This window comes from Thamnophis elegans, chromosome 7 (genome assembly GCF_009769535.1).
Source record: "Thamnophis elegans isolate rThaEle1 chromosome 7, rThaEle1.pri, whole genome shotgun sequence".
Taxonomy (NCBI): domain Eukaryota; kingdom Metazoa; phylum Chordata; class Lepidosauria; order Squamata; family Colubridae; genus Thamnophis; species Thamnophis elegans.
The window spans coordinates 30,606,590-30,624,722 of record NC_045547.1 but is presented as its reverse complement, the minus strand read 5'-3'; the positions used below and the strand labels follow the sequence as shown (position 1 = coordinate 30,624,722).

At 38.8% G+C, this 18,133-nt stretch overlaps 2 protein-coding genes across 5 annotated transcripts in view; both read left to right on the top strand.

Annotated features, from left to right (window-relative positions):
- The window catches only part of PLA2G6 (phospholipase A2 group VI), a 35,981-nt gene extending 28,547 nt beyond the window's left edge, over window positions 1–7,434 (top strand). For all 4 annotated transcript variants that reach the window (XM_032221508.1, XM_032221511.1, XM_032221507.1 and 1 more), the window contains 4 exons: window positions 623–777; window positions 2,596–2,763; window positions 4,406–4,479; window positions 6,208–7,434. In XM_032221508.1, coding sequence (XP_032077399.1) covers window positions 623–777; window positions 2,596–2,763; window positions 4,406–4,479; window positions 6,208–6,352 — 542 coding nt within the window. In that variant the 3' untranslated portion in view covers window positions 6,353–7,434. The remainder of the gene's footprint in view (window positions 1–622; window positions 778–2,595; window positions 2,764–4,405; window positions 4,480–6,207) is intronic.
- A 3,674-nt stretch (window positions 7,435–11,108) lies between these two features.
- Window positions 11,109–18,133, top strand: part of BAIAP2L2 (BAR/IMD domain containing adaptor protein 2 like 2) — a 29,107-nt gene continuing 22,082 nt past the window's right edge. Inside the window, exons 1-3 of the mRNA XM_032221644.1 lie at window positions 11,109–11,222; window positions 14,673–14,748; window positions 17,222–17,308. Coding sequence (XP_032077535.1) covers window positions 11,184–11,222; window positions 14,673–14,748; window positions 17,222–17,308 — 202 coding nt within the window. The 5' untranslated portion in view covers window positions 11,109–11,183. The remainder of the gene's footprint in view (window positions 11,223–14,672; window positions 14,749–17,221; window positions 17,309–18,133) is intronic.

Below are 18,133 nucleotides of genomic sequence, written 5' to 3'. Positions count from 1 at the left end.
GTAATTCCTCCTCATTCACCCCCTTGTAAGGAATTGGATGAACCAAAATAATCATACACTTAGCATATGTCATGTTTGGAATGAATGTATACTACTACATATTCTAAATAAGATTGGGACACATCACTTCCCCAGCATCTTCTGCTCATAACTAGTTAAAGACTGGTTGCATATGCAGCCATATTTTTCTCCCATGACAAGAATAATTTATGAATGGAGATAAAAAAACATTTGGATCAGCCCTAAGGCTAAAAACGTGGTGTTAGAAAACTTTGCTAAGTATTATAAAGGAAGCACAAATGGAGCCATCAGTGTTTTCTATTTGACAGCATTTGTGTTGCCAGATGTTTTGGGGAAATATTTGTTATTCACTATAATGTTTTGGAGGTGGTGGTGGGCTTTTTATTTTTCTTCTTCAGAATTCAAGTGTAATCAAAATAATGTAAGGAGATCTACTTTTGGCTTCCCTACTACCTCCCAATCTTTCCTTGATTTGAATTTGACTTGTGTTTATTTCCAATTCATCGAAAGGCAGATAGCCAGATAGTCTTGCTTCGTTGTGTATTATAATATTGATACACATTCTTGCTGATAGTCACCACTTTTTGTTTGTTCTTTATAGATCAACTGGTATGGCAGGCTGCCCGTTCCAGTGGAGCTGCTCCAACATATTTTCGACCCGTAGGGCGGTTTCTGGACGGAGGGCTGCTAGCCAACAACCCCACTTTGGATGCCATAACTGAGATCAATGAATACAATAAGTCTTTAATCCAGCAAGTACGGATTTATTGTGCAAGAATACTTATTAAAGACAAATTCTAATCTGCACATGCAATTTTCTAAAATGTCTTAAGAGTGAACCATTCTGCCCCCCTTCCCCAAGAGACAGTATTTTCTCTTTAAAAAAGAGATTTCTAAGGAATTCAGAAAGTGATGAATGTCCCTGGTTGACTAAAAGGTGAAATGTTTCAGTTGGTTTTGTTTAGCTGTGGGGCAAGAAGAGCATAAAGTGGCACTGCTGGAAATTAGGTATTTTGCTGCCAAATTTGACAGTACAATCTATGGGTACTCCAGATCACTACCATGTTTCCCCGAAAATAAGACAGGGTCTTATTTTCTTTTGACCTCTCAAATAAGCGCTTGGCCTTATTTTCGGGGAGGTCTTATTATTTTTGAGGTGCAGGAGACTGTGAGCATGGTCACCTCATGGCTGCTGCTGTGTTGCAATATTTTCGGGGGAGGGATTATTTTAGTACATGTGCTCAAAAGCCTGATTGGGCTAATTATCCGGGGAGGGCTTATTTTCGGGGAAACAGGGTAATGGGATCTAAAAGTATCCGGCAAACAACATAATTAGAACATTTTTATCACATCCCGTCAGAGTAAGTTGCATCAACCAATTTCTAACAGAAGCCACATCATATAGCCAGCACTTAAGTTTTACTGCTCTTTTTGGTTGTTATCTTTTGTTTTAAAGTTTGATCCAAGTAGAGAAAGATGGTAATTAGGCAAAATTAGGTATGCAAAATTAAAAGCCTGCAGGTCAATTTCTGGCAAAACATCATGGAGGGAGTGACATGTTTTAATGGAAAAATAAACAAGTGCCACCACACCTCTTGTATTTGTGCCCTGATAAGATTTTTTTTAGGAAAACAAACAATTCCTAAAGATATATGTTCCTAAGCTTCTTAGGGTTATTTCCATACTAAGAAAAGTTAGGTGCTTTTGATCTGTGATTCATGGCATGCAACTTTGGTTGCTGCTGATTGGAGCATCTGAAGTTTCAAAAAAAAAGTCTGCAAAACTAGCCAGAGCATTTTGCATTAATCTGTTCAGCTAAACTAACTAAAGCAATGATTGTCAAGTCTTTACAAAAAACGAGTTGGCAAGGACCATATCATACAAGGGAAGAAAAGATTTCCTAAAGGTTTACCAGGAAGGAAGTTTTATAAAGTTTAGCAAGATTTGCACCGTAACTCTTCTTTTAATAATGCTTTGTGTAAATTCAGAATAAATGTGTAAGACATCAAAGCGCTATAAAGCTACCAATCAAGTTTAAAACAACTCATTTGCTAAATCCCCATACCTGTTTGGAGAATGGAAAAAAGTAAACCAGAATAATATTCCCAAAACCTATTTCACATGGACAATTCACATGGACAATTCACATGCTTCTTTTGTGCTAAATTCAAGCAACATATGTGAAGATGTTGGTAAGACTCCTATCCCCTTTATCAGTAGTGGGTTCCGGATCCCGTTGCAACCGGTACGCTGTGACGGGGCCGGGCGTGCTCCTTAGGCACGCACACTGTGCACACTTGCGCACGCCACCGCCCAGTGACACTCAGCTGCTCAGTGGAGGTCACGCAGGTGCTGCATGCTGTGTACGCGTGCGCAATTGGCCCGTTTGCATAAAAAAGTGGTAAGGAACCCAGGCGGGCAGGTGGGCCAAACGAGCCACCCTTCCGGTACGGTGGCCTCTGCTCCCAGCTATCACCGGTACACCCGTACTGGCCCGTACTGTCCGGAACCCACTACTGCCCTTTATCCTTGGAGGCTTAAAGTACTTGCTTAGTTTTCTTTCCATCTCTCCAGGGAGAAGGTGACAAAGTGAAGAGGTTGGGAGTCGTCGTCTCTCTTGGAACAGGCACAACAGCAAAAGTGCCTGTGAGCTCTGTGGACGTCTTTCGTCCCTCTAACCCTTGGGAACTGGCCAAGACTGTCTATGGGGCTAAAGAACTAGGCAGGCTGGTGGTGGACTGTGTGAGTATGAGATAGAGAGTAGGCGTCATGATACCAGATCCAAGAGGTGAAGATTTCTACATTTTGCATATAAAAGGAATGTTTTGATAGTTTGTAATATGATAGCAATTCAAACGCCCGATAAAGACGAAGAAAATACTTTTCCCAGGGAGATACTAACAAATGTTGAGGGAGATAAATATATGCCTGTGAGATGCTTATCTAAGTTTCTTTCATACCTATGCTTCAATATTTTTGCCTAATCCATTCTTGGCCATACCTTACTGTCATTTGAAATTAACATTGCTGCTTCCTGAGTTACTTCTTGGTTTCTTCAATGATTAGATGTGCTGTAAATTACTTATAATCTAATAACAGAGGAGATCATTTGTAGCTCAGGGTTGAAATGAAGGGTCCTTGGTGTTCTCTAGGCTTGGTTGTTTTCTTGCAGATTTAATTACGCAAACTAGGTAACATAATCAGTGCTAGTAAGGAGTAGGGTTTGCTCTCATTGAATGGCATGTAGATATTGTTTATGTCTATGTGCCCATTGATGGTCAATTTGTCAGAGTGCCAGGCTTCCAGGAATTCCCTAGATTTGGCTTGGTTTAGGATGGCCACAGTTTTCCAAATGAAATGTGATGTAATGAAATGTCTGCAAGAAAACAATAAACTCAGAGACCCTCAAGGTTCACTCAATATACTGTTCCTAACATTTTATAATCTTTTTAAACAGTCTATCTGATCCACAGAAGATACTCATTTTTTAGTTTCTTAACAGATTCCCTTGTTTTTTGTCCAACTGATGAAAGCATTTTTCACATATTTTTAGAAATTTAGGAACAGAATATTTGCATGAGATAAGCTTGGCTTATTATATACAATGTCTTACAGAGGTGAGCGTTTTTATCAAGAACCAAATACTCTCCTTTATTATGCATAATTTCCCCCTTTTTGTTTCTTTTTGTTTCTTATTTAGTAGGGAAATCTCTACTTGACGCTAAAGACTGCTATACAATTATTTATTTATTTCTCCAACTTTGTCAAACTCCAGTAGTCTGGTAGTTAAATCTTTTCGTGTCACCCTAAATCTATTGTTTAACGCCCCCACCTGCTCACAATAACAAACTATGCCATATCTTTTATCATATTGGATTTTCCTGGGCGTCCAGCTATACCACCAGATGGTTAGTAGTTTTGACTTACAGGAATTGGTAAAAAGCTAAAGGCAAGATATCACCTTACTTTTACTCCAGCTTTACATAGTTATATACGATAGCATGTTTTCAAGCAACTTTACTATGACTTTCAGCTATTTGAGTCTTTCTTATAAAGCTATAAAGGACACGACCAAATCCTAAATGCCAATAATGTACTGTCATCAGTTTAGCCTACTAGTAACACAGAATACCGTAATTATTAACAGTTGCATTGTTAATGAAAAAGAGGATCTTAAAATTTGGTCTCATTCTCAGGAAAACTCTGCCATATGTTTCATATCTATGTCGTCCTTAAAATTAAATGATCCAACTTGTGCTTATCCAAGTCTGCTTGGGTTTTTTTTTCCTTTTAAGGTTTTTTTTTTTAAAATTTGGACTGGAAATTTGTTCTGTAGAAAAACTGACATACCTTGAATAACGATTCGTTTGTTTTATTTTTGTAGTGCACAGATCCAGATGGACCATGTGTTGATCGTGCAGCCGCCTGGTGTGAGATGATAGATGCCCATTATTTCAGGTATAAGCCATGCCCGCTATAATATTGTGTCAGAAAAAATCAGAGCTTGAACTTGTGAATGTGATTTCACAATATGAGGTTATATACCAAACAAGGATCATCATAAAGGGGCTCTAACAGTCACTTTAGTTGAGGGCAAAGCTGATTTATAGCTGTAGATTATTGCGCATTTTGGCAGCCTGTATAGGCAGAGTTGAGCAAGCTCTAACTCTCAGTATGTTGCTGAGCTTCTAGCATCATTGGTCATATTTGTGGTGGCTGCTGAGAATGACAGTTTAGCAACATTTCAAGAGACTCAAGTTCCCCATCCTGATAAATACCGTATTTTTCGGAGTATAAGACGCACTTTTTTCCCTCAAAAGGTGAAAATCTGGGTGCATCATATACATTGAATACAGCATTTTTTGCCTCCCGAAACCCTGCCCCTTTGTAAAAATGGCCGTGTATTGCCTTTAGGAGGCTTTCAGAGTGTTCCTGGAGGCTGGGGAGGGCAGAAATGAGCGAAAAATGGGCTGTTTTTTTGCTCTTTTTTGCCCCCCCCTTCCAGCCTCTAGGAGCATTCTATAAGCCTCCTAAAGGTTATGCATGCCCTTTTTTTGACGAAAAACAGGCCATTTTTTGTTTGTTTTTGGGCCTCCCCAGCCCCTAGGAGCACTCTACAAGCCTCCTAAATGGCCCGTTTTTGTGAAAAATGGCCCATTTTTGGGAAGTCTGCAGAGTGCAAAACCTTTTTTTAAAAAATTTGCCTCTTCAAAATCTTGGTGTGTCTTATACTCCGGTGTGTCCTATACTCCGAAAAATACAGAAAAATCAGAGCTTGAACTTCTAGGCTTCTTTCTGCTTTTCAGGTATTTTATATAGGATATATTTTATATAGGACACCCTCACAATGGAGGGGATTCAGCAGAGAAATAGGGAAATATTAACCACTAACCGAGTTTCTGAGCTACAGCCAGAATGCTTTATATGAAACCAGGCTCATTTTAGTGAAGAAGACAGGACTATGACACAGGATAATTCAAGAACAGGGAACAAAGTTTAGATGAGGCAATGGCTCAGTCCTTGCTGTAGAGAACTTTGTAGACTCAAAAGTAGGCAAGAGCTCAAATATTTATATGGAAGATGAAAACCGTACAGATAGTCCTTGACTAGTCCTTTAGTTTAACAAATGTTAGAAGTTATGATGGTGTTGAAAAAAAGTGACTTATGATAGGTCCTTATGCTTAAAACCACGTGCTTGGCAACCAACATGTATTCACAACAGTTGCAGCGCCCTGGAGATCACATGATTACCATTTGTGATCTTCCCAGGGGACTTCCGACAAGCAAAATCGATGAGGGAAACTGGATTTGCTCAATAGTGATGTGATTCACTTAACAACCACAGCAAAAGGTTGTAAAACCTGGTACAAAGTACCTAATGGCTGAGTCAATGATGCAAAATAAAATTGTGGTCATAATTTGTGGACTATTTGTGTTGGCTTTTTCTGTCACCCAGTTCTATCAGCAATATCCAGAAAACATTTTTTTTGGGAGGGGGGGGGGCTGGGCTTTTGGAATCTAAAAGTGAAGGTCCCAGGATGCTCCTGTTTGCACCACATTGTTCCTTTTGTATTTTGTTTGTTGTGCTCTCCTCTGTTGAACGCTTCTTTGCCCTACGTTCGTATCTTCAGTTGCAGCGTATGCACAAAACTGCTGTTCTTGTTAACATCTTCATGATGCCTACAGATTCAATCCCTCTTTGGAGGCAGACATCATGCTGGATGAAGTGAGCAATACGATCCTGGTCAACATGCTCTGGGAGACACAGATCTACATTTATCGACACTGGGATAAATTCGAGCAGTTGGTAGAGCAGCTTCTAATCAAATAAAGCTTTTGTGAGGATTTTTGGTACCAATAATGCCTGCCTTGATGCTGCAGCCTGGATTATCAGTGAGAAGTAGCAGATTCTACTGGCCAGTGGCTTGCCCCTTGCCTCCGTACCAGAAAAATCAAGTGGAAGAATTTGAGGATTGCTCCCATCAAAACCTCCATCAGCTGTTCTAGGTGCTGGGACTGCCTCCCTCCCCACCTCAGTGTGCTGCTATACCAGTAACCTTAAAGGTTGAAGTCATTTCACTTTGTTTGTTGATCAGAGTTGAATTATTCCTGCCTGGAATCTAAGACTAGTTGTGTGCTATGAATTAATTACTTATACCTTTGTATCTAAGGTAGTAGCATGGGGACCTGAACAATTGAAATTGCCATTTTCTCCTTGTTTACAAGTCATTTATTGAGTTGTTTCTTATGTGGAAGGAGATTTTTTTTTTCCACATGAGAAAACTCACCATTCCCTTTCAACATTATTGATAGTAGGCAAACTCCTTTGCTCATTCCAGACCAAAGCTCTCCCTAAATGCTTGTTTCCTTACTTCAGACTCCTTTTTTTCTGAGTCCCCTCACCCCCGAAGAAATCACTTTGCTATAACTGGCACAAAAGAGTGCTGGAAGAATGGAGGATAATGCTTCCTTGGACAATAGTCTTCCCAAAGACATTTCCGAATATGGATGAAAAAAATGTAGGAATGGGCACGCATCAGATAAGGAGACCATTGATTGACAAAGTCAGTAGACGGGGCCCATGTTTTTACGGTTGGTTTTTCTGTTTTCTCATACTTTCTTTCTTTCTTCATTAATTTTTCTACTCATGAATGCTGTATTTGCTGTTTTGTTTAGACAAGAAATATAAGATGTACTGACGTTTAACAAAAATGCACTATTTTTCTAGGTTTTAACTGACTTAATAGGATGCACTGGAATTGTTGAAAAACTGATAAAGTGAAACTAACAGGAAATACTCCACTCTCCCATTATTTTCATAAGCTTTCAAATTCTGATGAAAATTATGTTGATGTTAAAAAGTCCTCTCCCCCTCCCAAAGTAAGCATTAAATAAAAACAGTATTTTCTGAAATCTGACTTTTCTGTCTTTTCATTTAAGATGTCTTAATACAAATTGCAATCTCCAATGTCAGAGATGCATTTTAGCTTGCTTTTATTGCAAACTGAGCACATTATTAAAAAAGTAACCTCTTTAAAAACTGGTAATTCAAAATGCATAGGATCAACTTTAGCAATGCTTAGCCTGTATCTGGAAGTCACCTGACAGAGAAAGGCTTCTGTGTATGGCATAAGTGAATTTAAAAAATATTTTGTGGTGTGAGAATTGTTGTATTTAACCTAAAGAAAGATGTCGGGGGTGGGGGTGGGGGTGGGAGGCTTCCCCCAAATAAATCCCTGTGAGTGGGTGGATGCATCTGTATCGTTTTGCATTCAGTGAGTAAATTATAAAAGGAGGAGCTGATTGGTAGAAGCAAATTCACAAAAGTAGCTGAAAAGGAACAAAGCTGAGACACTGATGCTTCTTCCCATTCCCTATCTGTTTTGACCCCCACCTTGCCCGTTCAGAAACTAAAGCAAACAGAACGTTCAAAGGAATGTTTTTATCAGTCCCGGCTCTTGCTGGCTGCGAGCCCAAAATAAACACAGATAAATGCTCTGGCAAAAGTCCTAACTCATAAATAGCTACAAACAGGATTATATAAATCAAATCACTTATCCAAGTGCTTTTTCTCGATGGTTACATACAAACGAAGAACTTGACTAGAACAGAAACGGAACGGAGTGGAACGTTGACTTCTGCCACTAGGGCGTGGCACCATCCGTCTTTTATCTGCAGGAGGAGATCCTAACGAGCCACAGCTGCTCGTTATCCTCTCCTGTGAGTCGGTGCATCCCGAAACAACTCACAGGAGGTTTCTGCCAAGTCACAACACTATCCCTCACCGCAGGGCCCTAACACCCTGTCCAGGGTCCTCCACCTCCTCCAAGGCCAACTCATAAGACCCCTCGCCATTGGATTCTGGCGGCAGCTCCAACGACTCCTGCCGGGCCACAACACCCTGTCCAGGGTCCTCCACCTCCTCCAAGGCCGACCCATCAGCTCCGTTGCTGTTGGAGTCTGGCGGCAGCTCTAATGGCTCCTGCCGGGCCACAACACATATCCATAGGGCAAGGCTTCTCTGTCCACTAAAAATGCTAACTAAATCACATTTGGGAAGGAAATGAGGATAGTTTGGTTAATATGGTACTTGAAAGGAAGTAAGGAGCCTTGAATTCAATGAAACCAACTATACAGTAACTGGATGGGTTTCCTTATGCTTGCCACGGAGTACAGAGACTATTGATTTCTTTCTTTTTTGCAAACAAGGAAACAACAGCTTAATGTTGCCTTTCCTGAATTTCCAGCTGATCTTAACACAGAGTAAGCTGGATGAAGCGATCCAGCCAAAGCATCTATAGCATCACCAGTCTACATGAACTGGGAATACAAGCCACTCAACTCAGTGAAACTTAGTACAGACTAAGCACACACATAGATTTGCTATGCACAACATGATGTGTACAATAGTGGCTTTAGCTTCTTGTTTCCGGTTTTTAAAGTGTGTGTAGCTACTATGAGTATAAAATTGCCAGAACACAAGTTGTAAGCATTTTATTCTTTCCCTGCCCAAACTAACAAAGGAGGCCCAATTTTAATAAGTAACATGCTTTTTGGAAAGAACATTTAGTACAAGATTCAACATTTTTTTACATTAGCTACAAGCAGTATAGCTGAATATTTCTAAATCCCACCAGGTGTGATCAGGACTGAGTCATAGTCAAAGAGGGGCTAAAGGTGCCGACTTGCTTTCTGAATGAATTTAATATCTATTTCAAAACTGCATGGTAGGCCAATATTATATCAATATTATTACAGCACAGCCTTATTTAGATCACTCTAAAACAGAAAGAAGCATATGTTGTTCTTGCTTTTTATTTGGGAGTAATACTGATCATGCATTGATGACCTGAGAACTAAAGAGGGAACTAAGTAACATGTGACACTATATTCTCTATGACTTGAGTATTGTGTTTATCTAAAAGAGAAATTCTTGTTTTTTTCCTTGGTTGTTGGATGAAGTAGTTCCTTATGGAACTACCAAATGTGGCGCGTGCTTCCTATGCAAATCTCAACCTAGCTGCATTCATTAAATCCCTTTTACCTACTAAAGCCTAATGCCAACCCAATTGTGCTTAATTAGGCCTCCCCCTTAGTAAGATTTTTCATTCCATTGCTGTGTTTTTGTGCAGATGAAGGTGCAATTTAATGAAAGGCCACCTTATTTCACTGGCAATCAGTACTCAATAGTGATTGGCCTTTATAAGTGGGTGTGTTTGTTTCAGGCTGGTCCTGTGTTTGCTTGGAATGTGTCTGTGGATAACCACTTGGTGGCTTTGGTTAATGTAAATTGAGCCCTTCTGACAAGGGCTGACTCAGAGGTTTACTTGCAAAATTGCTGTGGGGGAGACACTAAGCACCTATCGGATAGATTTGGCACTTAGTTTCATTCCGAATTGAACTCTTGCAGGTCCTATGGAGGTTGGTTATCAGGGCTCAGTCTGGTTTGCTTCTCTGAGAAGAGTTTAATCCATTTGGTCCTAATGACAAGGACAGGGTCCTTAGGGCTACAAACTCAGGTACCTATTTTTTAGATCCACGTCCCCTCCAGATGACTAAAACGTCCTGGGAGGTTCTGATGATGGTGATTTCTTTGAGAGGGGTGATTTCTCTGCCCCTTACAGAGGTGATAGTTTGTCTACCACTTGTTGGACCCAACTATGCTGAACAATTTTCAACTAGTATCTAACCTTCCCTTTATAGGGAAGGTTGGAAAGATGATGGTTATATGGCAGCTCCATAAACCTTGGGGAAACTGGATTATCTGGATTTCTTTCAGTAGAGATTGTGACCTGGGTACAGGATAAAATGGCATTATTACATTTGGTGGAAGTGGAATGGTGTTTATAGTCCCATCTTTGCTTTTCTTGACCACTCAGTGGCTTTTGATATCATTAATCATGGTATATTTGGACTGGAGTGTCTTTTTGGAGATTGGGAGTAAGCAGATGATGTTATGCTGGTTCTCTTGCTTTGGGACTTGTTCCAGTCAATATTGATCGCGGAGAAAGGTCTAACCATGGTCCATTTTTTGTGGAGTTTCATAGAGCTTGCCACCTTTTTCCACTCACGTTTAACATCTGCATGAAGCCATGAAGTGAGATATGCTGATGATATCCAACTTTATATTTCTAAACATGGCCACCCAAGTGATGGTATTAGAATAAGAGGGAAAACATTACTTCAACACTGGAACAACTAAGGGCAACAAGCTTGCTCCACTCATGGACTGAAGATGAGATAAAGAACATGTCATGAAGACATAGCAGAAAAAAGATACAGCCTGTATGTGTATTGCCTGGTTAGGCAGACGTGGAAAATGCTCTTTAAGCCAAACCAGAGATAAGTTGTTCAAGGTGCTCAACCCATCATAATTATTTCAGTCAAGATAATTCGATGGAACAATGCTCCACAAAGAACCATAAATGGAAACTGCAATACATAATTAAGAGTAAAGATCATATGACCCCCATAGCTGTCACAAGATTCCGCCCTACCTGATATCTGATTACACCTAAAGATCAAGTTCCAACAGCACAACATGATTATTAATTATTAAACTCTCTGGCAGTGTGTTCTTCTTTTTCAAAGCAAGCCCAGCATATCTTCTCAAAAACTTCCATTCCTGGAGAAGTGAATCTTGGGTCTTAAAATATTTGAGGATGGAGCAATCCTACAGATCGACAATCACTATTTATAAGGTGAGGCCTAATTTTCTTTGTTCCCTGGGTTGTAACAGGCTCTCTTGATTGGCCAAAGGAAATGTGGTTTAAGAAGACTCTTCCTTAATAATGGATTCTGCAGGAGACAAAATGGAAGTAGAAAGAAGTTGTTAAAATATAAATGGAGAAAAACTTTGATTATGAAAACCTGTGATTCAGATTGCTTAACAGAATATCTTCTATGTGGTATAGCTTTAAAAAATTTAATCTCTGTTTTAAGTTGTGAGATAGTTAGAGTAACCAAGGAACCTAATTCTTTGAATCTCAGTCTGCTTTAGTTACAAATTTCAAAATACGGAAATAATTTATTCACATTATATGCAGCAATTGTGTTTGTACCCAGATAGTTTGTTCTATAGCATCAGATCATGCAGCCATTCATGGTAGAGGCAGTATCGCTTCCAGTAAAGACCAGATTCATACATCTTGGAAGGACATTCTGTATTTTAAAAATATTTTTGTTGCTTTTTAAAATAACAGAAAAAAAAAACAAAAGGCACAAAATCCAAAAATTTATATTAAAAATGCATAACTAGTGCTTAGAAATAAGTGAAAAATACAATATTAAAAAACCCAAAATATGAAGTATAATATGATCCAGTAAACAGTTAAAACTCTATTGATTATTATTTAATGCAAACACACATACACAGAAACATACATTTTATATATATACACACACTCATTTCTAATACAAATGTGTATCATATCTTTTAGCCTATTGTATTTTGTATAAATGAGCCTCCTATTTCACTAAACTTACTGTAATAAAGCCACATTAATTTTAATTTTCTGATTTGGGCAGCTTTGTAATATGTATACATATAGCACCTTTAGTTGAATGGACAGAATTAGGATCCAAATACAGTAGAATAAAATAGTATCTCTGGAAATAATAATTGTACCTGTTAGAAAGTTATGGAATGGAACATCTCATAAAAACAGATTTGATCTTTTTTCAAATGCTAAATTGATTTTATAGAAAAATCCAACATTAAAAATTGAGGGAAAATAGTGACATAGAAAAATTTGATGAAAGCCGGGATATTGATTTTGGACGAGCTGACAAGCTTGAAGAACATTAGGAATGAAATAAATGGTTGAAAGTAAGGAGATGTTTTGAAGTGGGCAAAATTTAGAAATTAGTAGGTTGTTCCCAAGTGGGATTGTAATAAGCATATGACTTCCATTTTTTCCATTCTTTGATTCGCCCAAAATTTTGCACTTCATAGAATCAGAGAATGTAAATCTTGGATGACATATGGTTTAACCTCATGACCGGTGACGTTTGGCCTAACTAAGCTGAAAAACTATTGAGAGGCCAAGAGGTTCAGCTTAGAAGTAACAAGAAGGTAATCCAATATGCAGTGAAAACTAAATGCTAGATGAAATGGAAACTATAGTTGGCTGTCCAGCACACACAAAGGTTGACATCTTTTGCACACTTACTCAACAGCAAGCTCATTGATTGGCAATACTTAACTAAGTAAACTTAGCAAGGCACTGTTTAACCAATAGGCTGAATCATGGTTAACTCTGCCCAAACACACTAGTACTATTGTTACTATTAAGACAGAGAATATCCACATGGAGAGGTATAACTGAGACTGATAATTTAAGCTATACCTTTTAGAGAAAGTGTACAAAAGTGTTATGTACAACCTTCAATTGACAAAAGGCAGCGAGATCTACGGGCCCCTCGGGTAAAGGCCACAGCATATGGAAGATAGCAACATGGAAGGTAAAAAGAATAAATGATGAAGTGTTCCCTTCTCCACGTGTATAAAGAGAGCTCTCATTTGGGGGTGGGGTGTGTGAGAAAGGAAATTGGCTAAGGAATTTGCAGGAGCACAGAGCTGTGTTGGAGTTGGAAAAGCAGAATAGAAGATGATGATTGGCAAATTAAGTTGCATTTGGGCAGTTCTGAAGAATAGCCCGATTCAAGATGGCTGAGACAGGAAAAGGTTTCTAGGTGAAGGGAAGATCACCAAAGTTGGAGAAGATGGTGTGAAATGGGATCATATTAACTCAATGAACAATCCCTAAGGGAAAAAGACATCCAGACGTCCGTTTTAGTAGACAATACAATCTACTAGCCATGGGAAATAGCTAACTAAGCATAATTAATGACTTTGATTAACTCGGGTGGGGGAAGGAATGAGGGTGTTGTATCTACCCTCATTTTGCTCACTGTTTACATTGAATCCCAATATTGGGTCCATAACACTACCTTGTGTTGTCTGTCACCAGTTTTCTTCCAAATTTGGGCTAATAATTGTAGTTAAGATATTTTCCGCATAAAATACTTTAAAACTTTATGGATGGCTCACTTGATTGATTGTCTAGAACAGTGATGGGCAACCTTTTTGGCGTGGTGTGTCAAAAATCAGCAAAAAATCGAGCATAACTCGTGTTGTGTGTCACTTCGACAAAAACATAATTTTGCGCAATTTATAGTTTAAACTACAAAAATGTATAATTGCAATATATAATTCTATTTAATAAACCAAAAACAAATTATTTAACATACCTGCTTAGTAACTTCTTTCATCCTCACTTTTTTCCAAGAGCTGGGAATGATTAGTTTCAAAATGTCTATTTATATTCCACGTTCTGCTTACTACCGTTTCAGTACATAGAACGCAAAATGATCTGCCATTTTTTTCTATAATGCCATACATCTCGCTCCATGTCTCTTGAAAGGGTCGGCCACTGCCACTACCACTCCCTTTACTTAACCTTTGTTTTTTATTTTTTGGGTGCTTCATCAGTGGGCCAGTGATAGCAGATAGAATTATAGATAGCCAATTAGGGGTTAACTAGCCTAACAAGCTAACACAACCTCCCCCTCGCTTATCTCAGTTATTGTGGGCAATTACAAGTCCATGGCACCCCAATAGTTGCTGCTAATGGCGCTCACAGTTCCCGTTGGCGCTCAGCTGTTCCCTGCTGTGGTGCGGTCGTAACCGACAGTCCCAGGAGTAGACTCTCTGTGCCGGCCTGACTGGAGAGAGGCGCGCACTGTTCCCGCGCTCCTCTCCTGCGGGTCCTCCCTCGCCGCGCTGATGACGTGTGTGCACACGGCACGCACGCCTTACCAGCAGCCCCTGCGCTCAGAAAGGAGCGGCGGCGATACAGTAAGTGAGTGTGGGCGGGGGAGATCACACGTCCCGCCCCCCCGTTCCTCCAGCACAGATTCTTTCATCCTCGGCGGCCGTGCAGGAGTCGAGGATGAATCGCATGAAATCCTGTGCGTGTCACCCCAAATGGCTACGCGTGTCAGCACTGACACGCGTGTCATAGGTTCGCCATCACTGGTCTAGAATATAGAAAGTAATAAAGCCTGGGCTACAGTAAGTTTTCTTTAAGGAGACCCAGATGCTGAATGTAAGATTGTTTTTATTTTTTCTTCATCTGGATGGATAACAGAGCATCTTGGAACAGTTTAATCCAGCTTTGGAGAAGCTGATATATCTGGGCAACAAGTATCTGCAGGCTTTTTATGGTAAGTAAGACAGCTAATTGAATGTCTATTTGCTTACAGTCTGGAACATTCTTTCTGACACTGTGGCACACACATACATACACCTTGCTAAGATTCATGAAAAACTGGTTGTCCTCCTAGACCTGGAGTAGGCTTGATAGCCCGTTAAGTTATTATAATTTTTTGATGCTATATAATGTCCTCTCTTTTTCACTTGCATGAGTTGTTTCATTATTTCTTTTCTTTTTTTTTAAATATAATTTTTATTAAACATTATTACCTTTAAAAAACAGAGAAAAAACAATACAGCGACATAAATACAACGACATAAGCAAGACAAATCATACATAAAACATACAGATACAAATGCCGTTTTAGACATACAACCCCCCCTCCCCCCCCCCCCCCCCGGTGACAGTCATTCACAGCCCAGTTTTTCTTTCTTTCTTCATTATTAGATCTCTAAGCCACATCTTCTCATTGCAAGATTCAGGGATCTATTACAGTACCTATGTTAACTTTCCCCATTTTAAGTCCCTGCTGTTCTCCTAGTCGCCCACATATACCATAGGTTCCAGCTAAGATAATGTTCTGTTTCTCCTTTGTCCCTCAGCCAACCCGTCATTCTGTCCATTTCTGCGCATTCGTAGATCTTTTTAATTAATGCATCTTCCGGCGGTATAGTGGTGGATTTCCAAAATTGTGCATAGGTTATTCTTGCGGCCACAATTATATGCAGGCTCAAATGCCATATTGAACTGCTTATGTTATCTGGTTTGATGCTTAGTAACAGGTTCTCAGGTCTCCATTCAATGTTTGCCCCGGTAACCTCTTTTAACCATTTTTTAATCCTTTTCCAATATTTCGTGGCCTCAATACAGGACCACCAAATATGGTAGAATGTGCCATCCTTTCTTCCACATTTCCAACACAATGGAGATAACCCAGGAAACATCTTAGCTAACCTCGTTGGGGGGAAGTGCCACCTATACACCATCTTGTATATGTTTTCTTTGAATGCAGTGGATGTTGTAAGTTTAATGGTCTTACTCCATAGATCCCACCATTTGCCCATTTCAATTTCATAACCTAGGTTTCTCTCCCATACTGTTAGAAGGCTTTTGTCCATCTCTTCATTGGTATCTTGGCAGGTCAAAAATTGGTAGATCTTCGATAACATTTTTTTGTCTCCACCAAACAAGATCTTATTTAGCCCCTGAGGATTTGGGTAGATCCCGAAACGTGCCTTATCACTTTTAATTATCTACTAAAGTTATCTATCTAAAGTAATTATCTTTAATTACTTTTAAATATCATTATTTCTTATTGTTTCTTTGCTTTTCAAATAAAATAAGCTGCCCTTAATCATTTGGAGTTGGGCAGACATAATGTAGCAAATAAAAACTGCATTAGTTCATGTTTAATTTGGTAGAATTTCATATATACATGATAGAGGAGGTGATCTTTCTCACCATTCATGGACAGGGAAAAATACCAGTATGCAGACAAATCCATCTGTATAATCAGATGCATCACAATCAGTACTATGCATATTGTAACATATATAGTAGAGAGGGCATGCATAAGTGCACTAACGTGCCTACCCTCCCTGTCACTGTATTTCTATTCTTTTATTCTTGTTCTCATTTTTATTTGACAAATTCTAATAAATCTATATATATATAAAAGGGAAATACTGCTCACACATCATCACAAAATCTCCAGAACAGTAAAGCTTACAAACTTGAAATTTGGCACTTATGTTCCTCTTAGCTTCTAGGTGCTTGCTAAGAAAGGATTTTTAAAAATTACCATCAGATCATTAGTATTTCTTATACAATAATTAACATGCTCTCATGCTAAGGAGTTCTACTCTCCCTCCTCATCTGAAAAGAACTCTGTTCCAACTGCCAGTTGCCTCACATTCTGTTACCTCAGTTCAAGCTGACAGACATTCCACTCCTTCACTCAGGAGCGGTCTGGGGCTCCTTACAGTACTAAACATTGGTACTTCACCAAAATGTCTATGCCTTCCACCTATGGAACTGCTTCCGGACTTGAGGCGGGAGCAATATTCCCCTATGTGTTTCAGTCACCCACCACCACTGAGCCAACAGATTGAACTGGAGTGAACCAGATTTCTCCTGCATTGCCCAATCACGTAGTTTTGTCAGGAAGCACAGGTATCCAGCTAATAAATAAATAAATTTAAGAAATGCACAGCTTTGTATGCTCTACTTGTGGATAACATGAAATAAATGGAATTTCTAAGCAATCCTATTCTTTTCTTTGCCCAACACAAATTTCAAAAGATTTCCAGAGAGGCAGTTTGGGAGCTGACCTGAATCTTTGGCATAGGAAAACCCAAGAAATGAACTCATTTGAAAATGTTTTAATAATTGAAGAACAATTCTTTAAAAAAAATTAAAAAGAGAAAGAGAATTCTCGGCGACAAATGCATTATAATTTTCTTCTTTTAAAAAAAATCCTACAGCATTATCTGAGGCAGCAGATGTATATTTTACAGCACTTCAGAAGATTGGAGAACAAGCTCTTCAGAGTTCTACTTCACAGATTCTGGGTAAGATGTGAGTTTCCATGAGATGATATATGATTGTCACCTGGTAATAATAGTTTATATTACTATGTAATATAAAAAACATATACTATGTTTGCTCATCATTCCACTGGATTCAGCATGCAAAGATATTTTGTGAGTTTATATCTAGACATTGATCCATCCTTTTCACAGTAGACTCATGTTTCAAACTGATATAATTCAATCTTATCCAAGGTCTGCCTAGTTGAGCTAGAATACAAACTTGTATATCCAGAGTTCAATAGCCTGATCAGTTTACTTTCTCCTTTCATGTGCAAGTTTTTAAAGTTTCATTTTTTAAAAAAAACAAACAAACTTAATTGTCTGACAAAATGGACATAATGTATTTTATTTCTTAGTTTTCATTCATTTTTAATCATTTTTCTTAAAATCTGGGGTCAAATGCATTCAGATGTGTACTTTGAGTTGAGTTGAGATGTGCATGAGCCATTGTGGCACAGTGGTTAGAATACAATACTGTATGTTAATGTACTTGAGCCAGTCAGAATCTGATTCTGATTGGCTCAAGGTTGACTCAGCCTTCCATCCTTCTGAGGTCGGTAAAATGAGGACCCTGATTGTTGGGAGCAATAAGCTGACTCTGTAAGCTGCTTAGAGAGGGTTCTAAAGCACATATACCACTATCAAGTGGTATATAAGTTTAAGTGCTATTACTATTATGTCATTTAGAGAAGTATGAAATGTAGATAATTTAACTCTGGTTCAGGAGTACTGCGGATCAGATCAGTAATATTTTTATAATTATTTTTACAAAAAAATGTTAAAAAATACAATTATTATTTATTT